We start from the raw sequence: 15547 nt of genomic DNA, 5'->3' as shown, positions 1-15547 counted from the left end.
GCACGAGTCTCGTTGTGGTCATCTACTGTGGATGCGCCACGGGAAACATGGTTACTTTGCAAGCCAATGTTTACTACAACTAATATTGCTCCTAAACATCCTAGTTTTGCGTCGTGAATCATTGAAATATGTTTCTATCGCATTGAATGCGATAGAAACACTTTTGGCAAAACTGCCGCTTTATTGCACTCTTTTCAACGTGGACTGCCCTACTGTGCAAGTTTTGGCGAGTGTAGTACTCCTCAACTAACTCCGCTGCCATGTTTAGCTATACTTTGCCAAGCTTATCTTGCTGCTAAAGCTTGACGTCATCCTCAATACAGCGGTAGAATTGTTATCTGGGTATAAGGCACTAATGGTAACTCAATCTTCTCTTACGAAATGAGGCACTGGGTTGCTCTTCTGGAAGCGAAGCGAGGTGGTGGGCAAGGGCACAAGCAAGGTGCCTAATATGCGCTCAAAGCACCTCCAGAGTATTATGCACCGTGGCGGAATATTTTGCGACTTTGATGGTCTCCGCTGTGGATGTGCAGCGTGGCAGTTTACGACAAAATCTGAGTGCCTGGCCCTGGGCGTTTTCGATTGTGCGCACAATACTTTCGCAGGCGTTTGTCATAACTAGCAAGCTGTACCACAAGTACCCCAGAAAAAACTTCCTGTATAGCTGCAACATCGTGTGCACTGACGTGCCCCACTTCTTTCCTCAGAGGAATTAGAAAAGTTGGGAGATGGCTGTTAGGCGCTTCTTTAGAGTGGCCACTGGCTAGTTACTTGGGCAAAGTGATAGAGAGGATGGTACTAGGACGGATACAATGGTACCTGGAGCATCACATCTACCCAGACGCTGTGACGGGTTTTCGCCGTGGGCGATCATCAATTGATACCGTAATAGACCTGGTCAGCTACTACCTCTTTCTAGGACAGATGCTGCACGAAAGTACCGCTAGCTTGCTCGCCAGCAAACAACGTCAAAATGGAATGAGCCGCACATAAAGCATGCCCGACTGCACTCGCCTGACCCTACGTTAAGTTTTCAAGCCCCGTCGAGGCTTTGCCGAGCATACCAGACCCTTTTATGCAGGCTGTGGTTGGGTGTTGCGTTTACCAACGCCTACGCTTCCACATTGGCATGGCCGACACCACAGCCTGTGGCCACTGTGGCAAAGACGAACCACCCAACATATCCTTTATGACTGCCTAGAGTTTAACAATTTTACAATATCGACAAGATACAACTTCACAGAAGAAGGCCCTGAAAGCGCTACTGCACTTCGTGCAATTGACCGGCCTTTCTAAACGGTTGTAGGCAGAACGCCCTACCTGTGCGTTTTCGTTTTCTCGTCCGTGAACGTGCGTTTTTTTCCTCTCTCTCTACCCCCTCTTTCTTGCCCCTATTTTCCCAACCCCAGTGCTGGGTAGCAAAGCAGATGCCAACATCTGGTTATTCTTCCGACCTTCCTTTTTCTCTATATATCTCTCTGATCAATGGCGACTCCCAAGAACCTGTGTGTTCAAGTGTAGTAGACAGTTTGTCCATTAATGGTGAGAGGATATGAAGTTGTTGCTTTCCGCGTGAACGCAACCAGCGCCGATTTCTCTGGAGAAATCTCGAAGTTTTGTTCTGTAAGGTACACCGAAATAAAGTTCGCTGCTTTCCGAAGTCTTGCACGTACCTTCGGAAGTGTTACACCTGACGTCCAAACAGAAATGTCGTCTGCATGACCTCTGCACAGACTGGAATGCTTTCCACGAGGCCGATCATAATAAGACTGAATAGTGTGGGGCTCCATACACCACCTTAAGGAACACCACGTCGTATGTAATGCTCAGACGTTGGCCCATCATCAGTTTGCACAAACAATGCTCTCATATGGAGGTAGCAGCAGATCCAGCGGTACACTCGCCCTCCCAAACCAACCGACTCAAAGGCGTCAAGTATGGCTTCGTGAGAGACGTTATGTTATGCTCCTTTGATATCCAAAAATAACGCTACAAAAAGCCACCCATTCATTTTTTGGTGTTGTACGTATGTCACCAAGTCAATGACGTTGTCAATAGAGGTACAAAAACGACGAAATTCGTCCCTGGCATCTGGATACACTGCGTAGCTTTCTATGAACTACTCGAGCCTGGCAAGAATCATTCACTCCATCGGCTTGCCTACGCAACTGGCCAGCGCTATTGGGCGGTATGACGTCAGCTTGAGGCGATTTTCCAGGTTTGAAAAAGGGGACCGAAAGGTTTGTACCCAGTTCTCTGGGAGCAGCTCAAGCTCATCAAGGCTCATTGAACCCGTCAAGCAAAGTACTACGTGCGTGATCACCGAGGCTACAGAATAGGAGGTATATTCCATCTGACCCGGGCGACGACGATCGATTACAAGAAGCAAGAGCCACATCCAGCTCATCCATAGAAAAAGGTAGATCCATGCACGGGTCAAGAGAGTGTGGTGTGTTAGCACAGTGGAGACTGTTCAAGTTGATAGACCTGCAGTGTTTCTACAAAAGTCTTGCGCTACCTCAATGTTTTTTGTATGTTGGAAAAGTGCCAAGACTTTAAACGGAAAACATTGTTTGAAACAAGTGTGTAGGTCTTGCACAGTTTGCCATATTTGATATAATGATTAGCGAGGGTAAAAATAATCGCCAAATTTCACCCAACATTGGAACTCCAGTTCGTTCATATGACGCTGGATCTTCTTTTGCATGTGCCTGGCTATCCCTAGATCTTCAATGGGCTTTGTGCGCAGATATCTGCGCTCTGCTCGTCGACGGATCACGCGAAGTCACTCACTCCACATGTGTTTCTGAAGGCCTTGAAGAGCATGTAAGCGGGCGGATCACACTCTGCGCTGTTTTTTTTAATCGATTGCACAATGCTAGAGGATAAGCTATTTGTAAATGCGTCTTCAATTTTGGTTGTGAATGCGGAAAAATCGATCCTCTGGATATTTTTCGGCCGTTGACCACTGCCGAAGTCTTTGATGTTGAGATAACTGGGTATGTGGTCGCTAACATGCCTTTCGATGTCTCAAGACCACTTTAAGCTTGAAATTACAATAAATGCGCACGAGGTGTTTATTTTGTGTGCATTTTCACATAAAATAATCTAAGTCCACGTTGTCGGTAACCTTCATTTTCCCCAGTTTACAGTAATAACAACCAAAACCATTCTTAGTCATTCATTCATTTATAATAAAAGTAAAGCAAGGCGAGACCGCAGCACAGCAGTCGTTTTAGCCATGTTTCACAGAAATAATCAGAGTAGTAAATTCGAGCCTTTCCTTGAGGCATCGCCGTTGGTCAGGTGACTTACCTCGCAGAGGCGGATTAATTTTTCGTCAGGGCTAAGATCCGAGGAAAGCTGTGGCATGTCTTTCTTGTGTTTCTTAAGTTCATTTTCTAGCTTGTCTTGGTTGAAAAGGTTCAGAACATCCACACGATGGCGGTAAATCAAGTCACACAGAATCTCCTTGTAATGCTTCCTGTTCAGAGAAACAAGGCAAGCACAGAATGAACTGACGAGGCACATTTAATTTCAAAAAGAGGCATTACTACACGTCGCCGAGTTTCATGTGAAAGATCAGGCAGAGCGCACATTATGTAGGATTACAGCATGAGGTATTTGTATATGTAATATACCCGATCCCCTTCGCATCTGGTAAACATTCACTCTGTCTCAAGTCTGTGGTCTTTCGTAGCGCCGGCAAAGTACTGATTGGCGTGGCTCCAAAGTACTACACTCACGTGCCGTGCGAAGCACCTGGAGCTGGGTACCATAAACTGAGAACCACAAACTGAACCCGTGTTTACCGTACGCAGTCACCATGCGTCACAGATGCCCTCCCCCTAACTGCCAGCAGCCACGCTGTTTGAAAATCTCGTTGCAATCGTCGAGCACTGCACAAGGATGCATGCTTACTGGTACAGCACTGCCCCACCGCGGTGGTCTGATTGATATGTGGGGTTTAACCTCCCAAAACCACCATATGATTATGAGAGACGCCGTAGTGGAGGGCTCCGGAAATTTTGACCACCTGGGGTTCTTTAACGTGCACCCAAATCTGAGCACACGGGCCTACGACATTTCCGCCTCCATCGGAAATGCAGTCGCCGCAGCCGGGATTTGAACCCGCGACCTGCAGGTCAGTAGCCGAGTACCTTAGCCACTAGACCACCGTGGCGGGGCCACCGCGGTGGTCTAGTGGTTAAGGTACTCTTCTGCTGACTCGCAGGTCGTGGGATCAAATCCCAGCTGCGGTGGCTGTATTTTCGATGGCGGTGAAAATGCACTTAAGAAAATGCAGTTGGTTGGAATCCATCATGAACTTAACAGCGCAACACTTGAAACAGGACAGAGAAGGAACAAAAAAAAAGCGCCGTCTTTTCTTTTTTTTTTTTGCCCCTTCCCTGTTCTGTGTTTCAAGTGTTGCGCTGTTAAGTTCAAGATGGCGAAAATGCTGAGGGCCCGTGTACTGATTTGCGTGCACGTTAAGAACCTCGGGTGGTCGAAATTTCCCAAACCCTCCACTACGGCGTCTCTCAATCTTATGGTGGTTTTGGGGCGTTAAACCCCACATATCAATCAACAATGATGCAACGCAAAAAAAAATGGTACATTGGTTGAGCTCCGCACATACGGGCAATGTCCTGCTTGCGCATGCTTATGTTTCATTGTTTCCATTTGATGCAAGTAGTCCATTTTCTGAAAGAAAGTTCTAACAATAGGCGCATGAAGCTCCATACTGATTACGATTTAGATTATTTTTTCTTCAAAACCACGAAATCATTCGTTTCAATAAAATTATTTTGTCCGAATACTTTACATTATCGTATCACTCAATGACAGCTTGAAGCGTTTGTTCAATATCTACGGACAATCAGCGAAAAGAATACATGTGCCAGTTCCTCTCCTGTCTGTTTCGTAGCAATGCTCACCTGTTTAGCAACATTGCGACTTCAAGCGTGTCACATAGCTTTCTCTTATGAAGAGTATAAGAAGTTCAACGCCTGCTTCTTTGGTGTCAGTGCTATCGCACTAATCATTATAAAAAATTGCAGAAGTTATAAAAAAATCCTAGTGAAATAATTTGTAGGCAGACTAGCACGAAAGAGTCGATCGTGATCTATTTAATGTTCCGAGTCAAGAAACTTGCTTCGATATATTGTACACGAATGTACTACGGCATAAATATCCTGAACAAGTAGCCAGGCACGAACAGGCTTGGCATAGTCTCGCACACGCGCCACAATTTTGTGATCACGTACCCGAGTTGCGTAGTACAGTAAAATTACCCCGCTACCAAACTCAGATGAATCGAATTATTTTTTATACTGAACTACTTCTGAAGATGAAGACGATCGTGCTTCAACTTCCACACAAAGGAAAATATACGGCTACATTGAACAAACAATTACGGTAGCTTTCGAGTCAAGCATGCAGGAGGTGCAGAGCTGACCAGTCTTTTTTGCTTCTCCTCGGTTTTTCCTTTATTTCCTCTTGTTTTCCTCTTCCGTATTTTCTGTCTCTTGTTCTCTTTATTTCTATTTCTTCCTCTTTATTTGCTACCTTTCTCGCTGTTTCCTTTGTCTTTTCATTTTCTTTATTTAGTAGTTTTGCCCATAAGTGATGATCAAGGCGCTCGATGAACCTTGGCGCGAGCGCGCCCAATATGCTACCCATGAAGCGCTACGCCAAGCGACGACAGGAGAATACGACAGCCCGGCCCCCTAAAGCGCTCTGCACTGAAAATATCTGGAATGTTTCATAAAAAAGAACATCTAACAGAGCGAGACGCCCCGAAAAGTTTGCTTTCCTTCAAAAACTGATCACTTTTACTCAAGAAAGGGGACTTTCCCTCACGCATTTGGGAACGCGTGCGATGGTATGAGGAGTGCGTCGCGCGAAGCGCTTGTCATGACATCATTTCTTTCACGATGCCCACAGGCCCCGTGCACTGTATCCGTTTGTTTCGCAAAAAAAAAAAGGAATCGCAGCATATCCACGGAATCAATGATGATTGGTGGGGCGAAGCGTTCGTCAGTCCTTCCGTGCTTCCGTCCGTCCATTCATTCTTGCTTGCGTGCGTCCGTGCGTCCGTCTGTGCGTCCGTCTGTGCGTCCGTCCATCCATGTGATCATCGGTGCATCCGTCCATACATAAGTTCGTCCGCACGTCTATTCGTGTGGCCGTCCCCCTGTCTGTCCATCCGTCTGTTTGTCCGTGCGTCCGCCCCCTATGTTTGTCTGTCTGTCCGTCCATCTGTATGTCCATCCGTCCATCTGTATGTCCATCCGTCCGTCCGTCTATCTAGCAAACACTTCAAGTACCACCATATCACATCTTTTTCATCAAGCATTCAACATATACAAGTACCGCCACCCAGCGGACATTCTAAGAACCACTTTTCGGGTATGTGCCACCAGTGGTTACGCACTACAACGAGGGACGCACAAGCCACGCCATAAGGAGCTTCGCCACTAAAAAGCCAAAAGCGACCCGAGTCCAAAGGATAGACGAACCAAAGGATATGTACCTTCGGTGGATGAATTTAGAAAGTATGAAAGTAATATTTTGAAGATTACGCTTGTTATATCAGTACCGCATTTTCTTGCCTAAAACCCGCAACCCCATCTACAATCCCCCCCCCCAAAAAAAGTAAAAAACATCGTAATGCATTTTTCAGAAGCCGCCTTCTTTGCACTGTCATACAGCAGTGCTGTAAAATCAACTTGCATACCAGAAACATGGTAATTACTGAAAACAATCTTTTATATCGAATCATGTGATATATCAAACCAATATTTTTTCAAGGCCGATGTATGCGGGTTGGTTTGCATTCCGAAAGCGGCTCTCGTGATAACAAACATTTTTTTAGCGGAACCTACGCGAAAACAAACAATTCGTCAACATGACTACTGAAGAGTATACTGTTGAGTGGTGAAACAATTAACTAGCATAGCAATACATACTCGCACTTCCCGCCTTTCAGTACTGGGAGGCCACACGCAGAGTCGCTATAGTCGTCGCTGGTGATGCTGACAGTACATGCGTCCGTGACAACTTGCGGGGCCATTTCGTCGACCGGAACACCCGCGTCCTGAAAATAACCAGAACCAAGTTGTCTAGAAAAAAAATACAACGAAGGCGCTTTTTTATACACCAATATGTACTTGGCATTGAACACGGCAGGCAGTTTGAGCGTGATAAGGTTACGCAGCTTTTGTGAAAGTTAATGATGCCAGTGCCAATGAACAGCGTCAGGTGTTCTCAGTTAGGGCCGCAATATATATACATATATATATATACATATATATATATATATATATATATATATATATATATATATATATATATATCGCTCATTTCTAAGTAAGCCTCCTTTCACAACACGAAAGGCACCGATCTTGACGCGTATTAGAATTAAGCCAGAAGGCGCACGAAAATAAAAGAAGTGGCGACGCCGCCCAGCAGTTGCTGCAACTTACCATGTCGTGAAAGACATCGACTTCATATGCTGGGCCTGCTGAACTATTTGTCAATAAAATGCCGAACACTATACATTCTCAGGAGGCGAAAAGCTTGACATGGCAAGTCTGAGAAAATTTTACCCAGACAATGTACACAGTCAGTCAGTCAACAAACTTTATTCGGGTTCTAATGAAATGCAGAGTCGTAGTTGCGGGTCGCGCCCACGTTGGGGCCGGAAGATCATGATACTCCGTCCGTTCTAGGGTCCTTTAGACAGCCCTTAGTTGTTCCTGGAGACCGCCGCTTTTGAGCGCTTTCTCCTAGTCATTTTGTTTATTGGAAAAAGCATGTTGTAATCCTGAACATTACCAGAGCATGTACGTTAACAAGCAATACTTTTCATTACACTCAGGGCAGTGTGGGTCGGTGTTCGGAGCAAAACGACTTAACTGTCCTCTCGATGGCAACGATCCCGTTTGTAACATTCTCAGAGCGGAATATTGAGGTCTAGTCAGCTTTGGGTGTAAGAATTTTATGTGCCCAAGCTGATAGTGTTTCACTATGTCGTGAAAAGGGAGGAATGGGTTGGAGTGATTCTCATAACCCACATTGTCTAGCATATCAGCACCATCACGGAATGCGAGACCTCCCGTTTTGTCATGAGCTAGCTCATTCGAGTTGGGTTTGCCAGGATGTACATTGATTCTCAACTGGAAGAACTTTAAATTCTCAATGCTTTCCCACTGTGGAGTGCTTGGTTTTCAGCGCGAATTTTTTTAGAATGAAACTGGCACCTATTCTTCCAGTAATTAACTTATGGAAGCGATATTAACGACAATGCGGCTTTTCACAGCCTATTATTCATTGTTTCACTTTAGCGTCCCTATAAGGTAAAAAACGTGATACGATCAGGCGTCCGACCTGCACCAACAACCGCAGGCTAGTGGCTTCAAGACAATCTCAACAGGAATAGAATTGGGCATGGTTAACGACATTGCTGACTGTTATACACATTCAGCCTTATTATTTGAAGCTAGTACTGTGACTGCAAAGTAACAAATAATGCCTCATTAATTTTGTATTCCAAGATCCAATGAATTCACTTTATTCTCGATAATCACGTAAATGCATGTCAATTCAAATATATTTACAGTTGTTTAAAAAGATACCTCGAGAAGTTTTTGGAGATCTTCACACGGGTAATCTCTGGTGTAGTAGAAACAATTCCTTGGATGGTGGCCGTGCAAGCCCCTACCCTTACAGTCTTCGTTGCCACACGCCTGTCGAGAAACAAATGCCGTCAGCGATAACAGACCGTTTTTTTAATTCATGAAAAAAACTGGCAAGCCTGTGTTAAACACAAAGCACAGTGCCCGCGAAAGTTCAAAGAGTAGCATTTCTAGAGCTCTTTGTAAACTCTCTTAGGACAAGTAATGCAAGTTTACTTCCAGGTTAACGACTACGTCATATATACCACAGAGATGAGATGTCGTGCAGCCTTCAGCGCAGCACCGCTTTCCAACCATCGTTTTTTTTTTTTTACAGCCCGCAATGTCACTACCAAACCGAACAAGTGTACAAGTGACGTCTCGTCGTCGATGCCTCGAGAAACAGTGTGGTGGTGGTTAGAAGAGGAAGAAGGCGCCTAATTTTAGCAGCCCCGGTAGAAAGCACGATGCAGTGCAACAGCGTGCGTTAAGACGGGGGTGGACCATGAAGGAACGCACGAAGAAAGAAGGAAACAACTCCTTCCTCTGTAGGTTAGACGAGTATACGGATACGTCACGAACACAGGGTGGCCCGCATGTAAAGGCATGATTTCTGAATTGGCTATCAATTTTTAAAATTCGTTTCCCAAAAAACTAAACGACTTACGATTATGCGACTTGGCACATATCATCAGGGCACCAAAGACAACTTATCTTGAAAGCTTTTTTGAAATCGGTGAATATCCAAAAATTGGCGGTGTTCCCTTTTAAAGAGCTCTGCTCCACAAAATGCGGGAAGTTGGCACTAAGTCGCGCAAGGCTTGGCTAACCGAAGCACGGGCCCGTCACCACTCGTCTCAGGTTCAGGTCGCGATGTCTGCTTCCTCTATTTCCTTTTATCTCTTTCGTTGGCCTATCCGTCTGTTTCTGTGCTTCTTATTCCATGCTACGCTTTACTCTCTCCCCTCCTTTTTCGCTCCTTCTCGCACCTCATCTCTCCTCACTCTCACTTTCTTTCCCACCCCTTGCAGCATATCCGGAAGGATAGCCCCTTAATCATCTTTAAGGACGCTCGTCTTCAAATGACACCTCGTGCAGATTGTTTCCTCAATATATATATATATATATATATATATATATATATATATATATAATCTTTCGCTCCGTTTTCTTCTCTAACCGCACTCCATCTCTCACAGGGTTATTACAGGCCACGCCTGAGTGGCGAGTAGTGGGACTTTGCCCAAAATCTGCGGCATACACCCCGTTCATGACAGTTTTTTGCAACACCACTGCCATCTTATGGTTTGACCGACAGCTTAGCTGATAAAGAACAATGGTAGATCTTAGCACAGAACCTCGAACCACAGGAATTAAGTCTCACAGGAGAATGCACCTGCAGTACAGTGCACAGAGGCCTAGCTTCATAAAATTACAAAAATATTGTTTTTTTTTCTTTCATCGCACTCATATGAGTTCAGTTGCTAGCAAGTAGAGCTGTTTGATAGATTCTGTAGCAAGACCGCCAATTTGCAGCATCATGCAATGTTTCAGTCAACTGGCTTAAGGCAATCGTTAAATAATTCTGATAGGTGAATCATGAACTATCTTTTCTTATTTTAACTGTCTTCGCTTATTTGATGCAATTCTGCTCACGAGTGCATCTCATACTTTTTTTTTGTTGAAGCAAGATTTTACAGATTTTAGAATACAAAATGACAGGCACGTGCAAAATTCACTCTGTGCACTCTCACTTCAATAGAACCAGTGTTTGCGGTAACTCGTTACAAGTATCGTCGTTGCTGGTAACGTGTTACTTTTTTCGGTAACTTAGTAACGTACCCGTTACAATTTAGGAACTGTAACGCGTAACGTACTTCCGTTAACATTTTTCGGTAACGTGAGGTGCCACGTTACTAGTAACTATTTTATTCCGATGGTGCCATATTCCCAGAACTCGCCCCGACAAATTCCTCTGTTGCAGCGTCAGACCACTGTCGCCTACCAGGCATTCACAAAGAAAGTGTGAGCGCAATTTAGTTTGAAGAATTTAGGAGGGAAATGGGGTATCTTTAGCAGGCACCGATTCTCAACACACACATTCCCCGCCACACTGTGGCTTGTCTTAAGCGCGAGACAGACGTGCGATTTTCCGTGCGATGCGGCGTGCAGTGCGACGATGCGATTGCCGGAGTGGTGACGTTTCGTGACGTTTTGTGACGCATCATCGCATCGCACCGCCGCATAGCCAGTGCGGCGAGCATCAAACCAGCCAGATTTTTGTCGCCGCATCACACAACCGCATTGCAGCAGCCAATCAGAACGCGAGCAGACGATTGACGCCACGCCGCTAGTGGCGCCATCTTCCTGTAGCCGCTCCCATCACTCGTGATCCGGCCAGTTGAAGCGAGCCGAAGGAGCGGTGTGAGGGTGGATTCGCTGACATTGCCGTCTGCGGCGGCGTGACAAGCATCGAGTACATTTCCCTGGTGGCGTGATATTATTCCGAATTGAATAAACTGATGTTTGAAGTGTGCTATTTGTGCACGACAACGCCCGCTTTAAAACCGTAAGCGAGACCGGAGATTGTGAGCCGTGATGAAAGGAGATTTGGCAGGTAAACACGGCTACCAGCGTTTCTGCGCTGGCTCGCTTAGCTTCCACCTTTGCTCTTCACATCGATGGCATCGAGAAAATATAGTGTATGCAAACGCATTACATACGAGTGCAAAGCTTAATAGTGTTGTCAAAAAACAAGCGCTCGATGACGAGCTCGCGTGTGAACGGCGCAGGAGACTACCGGCGCCCGCCATGCTAGACCTACCTGTCGGAGTCATGAATAATCAGCTGTTTCTGCTGTTGCGACGTGCTTGTCATTCACGAGGACGTCTTATTCATTATTTTTATGGAACGAAGCGTGGCTGTGCAATGTTGTTTGTTTTGAGCTTCATTAGGAGGATACAAAGTCGTCCGACCACGCATGCCGAGGCGCCGCATGGGGTGGAGCCAGCTGCTGATAGCTTCTTCGCCCTCGTGTGTCACAAAGCGTTGCATGCGGCACGCCGCACTATGCGACAACGCATGCCGATTGGCACGGAAAATTGCACGTCCGTCTCACGCTTTACAAAGGCTGGCTATCCTGAGACGTTGCTGGTTGCTGTGGCCGAAAGCATCTACAGAGCTCATGGGCACGTACGACGTGCTGCAGATAAGGGCGTACAGGAAACCATAGGCAGACGCGAAAAAGTCGCGGTCATATCTTACAAACATCAGCTTTCGCCACACAGGTAGAAAAATAAGTGACTTTTTGCCAGGGGAAAAGGAAGAAATAAGCGCAGTTCCGTTACTGCCTCTCTCTCAATAAAGGGCACCTCCACAGTTCTGCGCAGGGGACGTGGGTAAGGAGGGATTAAAAAAAGGATAGGGAGGAATTAAAAGTACAGCGATAGAGAGAGGGGCAGCTAGGACAGCCACATATGGAAGTAAGGAGAAGATAGTAAAGATGGACACAGTCGCAGAAGTCCAAGGACAGGGCAACAATGAGCGAGAGCTTTTGTCAGCGTCAGGAAATGGCGTAGGGCGAGCGAGCCAGTCAGCCAGAGCTGCGCTGTTGTCGGAGATCGAAGGGGCACAACCGGTCGGCACGAAATCCAGCGAGCGAGCGAGTTGAAAAAGATCGGCTGGCATGTTGGTGTCCATGTGGTTTTTTTTTCGGCCCCTCACAAGTTAGCCTCGCTCTTACAGGGGAGATGCCCAGTCACGAGACGCGAAGATGGATGCCAGGTAAGGCATCGTAATCGGGTTTTGGAATGTGTGCAGAGAGGTAGTCTACAGCGTCCCTTTGTCGTGTGGAGCCTGCCACATGCACCAGACAGGCAGGTAAGTCTCTCAATGACCGTCTCCGAAAGCACGACAATAATGTTCGGAACAAGACCGACGGCTTTCCGACTATTCATTGTGATTCGCTGCGGCTGCCACCCTGTGCTCAACAGCACCACAATTCTGAACCGGCACAGAGACAAAAGCCAGCTTTTGTAGCTCCGCCCAACAGTACAAAGAGATCCTTCTCTCCGTGAAAAAGGTCTTATAAACCCTTTTCTGCTCCGGAGGTGTAGAAAGCTGCCGAAATGCTTTTCGCCCCAATCTGTCTCGTACCATGAAAGTTGCCGATGGTATGCCCAACATTCTTGCCGACCTTATGATGAGCATGTTATTTGTTGGCATGGTGAACTTAGTCTGTCCCTTTCTAATTAACGTTTCTAATTAAAAGGCTTCAGAGCAAGCGAGGCTGATCTTAAAGACCTTCACATAAACGCTTCGAATGTTTGCGGTAAGTAAACCGGTTAAAATGAACAAGAAATGCTCATTCACAAATATATTCACAAGCTACTAAGCCATTAAACAATTCTTTACTGCTCCAAATTTCGCGAGTTTATTTTGCCAGAATAAGCACGCTGAAAAAATTGCCGTAAATTTGTTGAGATTCCTGTGTTGCATTCTTAGCGGAGAGCGTTCATCCTTAAGAGAACAGAGAACTGGGCTAGTTTATGGGAATTCATGTCAAAGCTTCGATGATTGAATCTCATATTGTGCGTGGTATGACGTTGATAGAAATATGTCACCATGCGCTAGAGTCCGAAGCCATCGCATCCAACTATAGAGGCAACTAGCTATAAGCTCTATGACATTGCTAAGGTTCAGTGCATTTGTAGAAACAGTTCTTGTTAAATCAACAATTTGAGTAATTTTGTGAATTGGCTTAGACGTTGTGTGTAAGAAATAAGTGTGAGCTTTCTCACAATCTTAATGAGGCTTTCTGCAGCAAAAAACAAAATGATAGATATTCAATATTTATGAATAATGGCAGAAATAACGTTCGTTACTTTTTTCGGTAACTGTAACAATAACGCGTTACATTTTTTTGTTGGTAACGAAGGACGGTAACGCGTTCCTATTTTGTTCGTGTAACGAGTAACGCATTTAGTTTCTCTTATTTTGGTAATAAATAGAACACTGAATAAAACAAGAATAGATGAACTATTGTGATTAAGAATCGCATTCACCAATAGCCACAAAGAGTAAACACACTCTGACCTGTCCCGTCCAGAATTCTGTCTTGCAGCATTCGCAAAACGCTCTCTTACAGTTCCTGCACGTGAAGTGGGCACAGCCACCTTTGGCTTTGAAGTACTGCGTCTTGCAATGAGGGCACACTGAAATTATTACGAGAAAAAAAGTTCTTCTCAGCTCCCATTGGATCAAATTGCACAGATAAAAGAATTACGCAAGTGCGCATCTGCGGAGAGGTCATCATTTATACCAAAAAACTAGAAAGATAATGGACCAAACAGCTACGAGAATTCACCATTCAAGAAGCCAGACAATGATCAAAATGTTCTGTTGGGCAAGTTGGCAAGGCATTGTGGTGTTTACTTCACACAGACTAAACCACTTGAAAGCGAGATCTTTCATTTGAACCCAGCTTTAAAAAGATTGAAAAAAAAAACACCGGGCTTAAAACGCGAGCTAGAAAAACACAGAAGGGCAGTCGCTGACAACTAATAACTTTTTTCTTCTCCTTAACGGCAGTCAGCGCCCATTCACGTGTGTGTTCTCGTCCGTGTTTTAAACGCGCTGTTGTTCTTCAAGACTAAAATTTAATGCAAGGCTTAGTTCAGAACGTTTAAAGCTGCATTTCCGCGATCCGGAACATTAAATTTCGCCAAGTTAATCGTTAACAAGATTGTCCTCTGAAATGTTTTTTTTTCATTAACAGTATGCGATTACTACAACCTGAGATGTTAAGATAGCACACTCCCAATGAACTTCATGAGCTAACTATAGCGCGCCATGATTTCGTGGCACTCGCTGTACGATTTGTTCGTGACAATATGCAAGCACCTTAAATGTTAACTGCACAAGGAAGTCGAAGTGATCAAGTACAACAATTAAAATTTGTGGTTTACATTTCGCAGTAAGCTATGACTTGACAAAGGTTCACCACCTGCAGTTTAGTAGGCGGGGAAGGCTACTTCACTCTACAAATCAGGTGCGGATAATTCCCAGCTGAACTATCGGCATATTTCATTAACCAGCACCCCACGCACAATTTTCGAAAATTTTAGTTTCACACGTACAATATTCGAATTTTTTTCTTAGATAGCCAACTTTTAGTGGGTAATTTGCTTGTTTTGTCTTCTCAATTTCAACAAGGCTGTGGCGCAACTTGTTCATGTAGTATAAAACACAAATTGATCACACATATACTCGACCTACTGCATAAGTGTGGGGGTTTTCAGCCCGACGAAACACTCAAGGACGCCGTAGCACCCTCATCATTTCGAAGGGCTTCAGGGAGGGAATGTTGGCCATCTTGGGCTCTTCAAAGTTCACCTAAATATAAGTACACGGCCCTCTAGCATTTTTGCCGGAGGCCGCCACAGCCGGGATTCGATCCTGCGGCCTTCGAGTCAGCAGTGATGTCAACCTAATACTTGACCACTCTTCAATAGCATATGTTTCGCAGACCTTTTTTCGAAAGCGTGCGATAAAGTGTGCCATATGGTTAGCGAATCTATCAACTGCATCTATTAAGCCTTGAGCCTAAGATCATTTGCTGTCTAGAAGTTTTTCTCCTGAACCACTCAGTTTATTTCATCTAATGAATTAACCTCAAATCTGAGTCCAGTTCATTCACGAACACATGAAGTCTCTGAACTTGGACATCTATCTATTTCTCATTCATATTAACGACTTACATTCTCGTGTTTCATCTAAACGTTTTCTATTTCCAAATGACCGTGTAATTTACACCCACATAACTTGAAATGGGGAAGTAACCATGTATTCTTAAAGCTGGCCTTAACGCC

The 15547-nt window shown here is 45.0% G+C and overlaps 1 protein-coding gene across 3 annotated transcripts in view; it reads right to left on the bottom strand.

Annotated features, from left to right (window-relative positions):
* The window catches only part of LOC119176304 (E3 ubiquitin-protein ligase RNF31), an 89709-nt gene that overhangs the window by 9338 nt on the left and 64824 nt on the right, over nucleotides 1–15547 (bottom strand). For 2 of the 3 annotated variants that reach the window (XM_075877325.1, XM_075877323.1), the window contains 4 exons: nucleotides 13773–13891; nucleotides 8640–8750; nucleotides 6972–7099; nucleotides 3316–3484 (listed from right to left, as the gene is read on the bottom strand). In XM_075877325.1, coding sequence (XP_075733440.1) covers nucleotides 3316–3484; nucleotides 6972–7099; nucleotides 8640–8750; nucleotides 13773–13891 — 527 coding nt within the window. The remainder of the gene's footprint in view (nucleotides 1–3315; nucleotides 3485–6971; nucleotides 7100–8639; nucleotides 8751–13772; nucleotides 13892–15547) is intronic. The other variant, XM_075877324.1, reaches the window with a different exon arrangement.

The sequence above is a fragment of the Rhipicephalus microplus genome, chromosome X, assembly GCF_043290135.1.
Source record: "Rhipicephalus microplus isolate Deutch F79 chromosome X, USDA_Rmic, whole genome shotgun sequence".
NCBI lineage: Eukaryota > Metazoa > Arthropoda > Arachnida > Ixodida > Ixodidae > Rhipicephalus > Rhipicephalus microplus.
The sequence above is the reverse complement of the archived record's forward strand: the minus strand, read 5'-3'. Positions and strand labels throughout refer to the sequence as shown.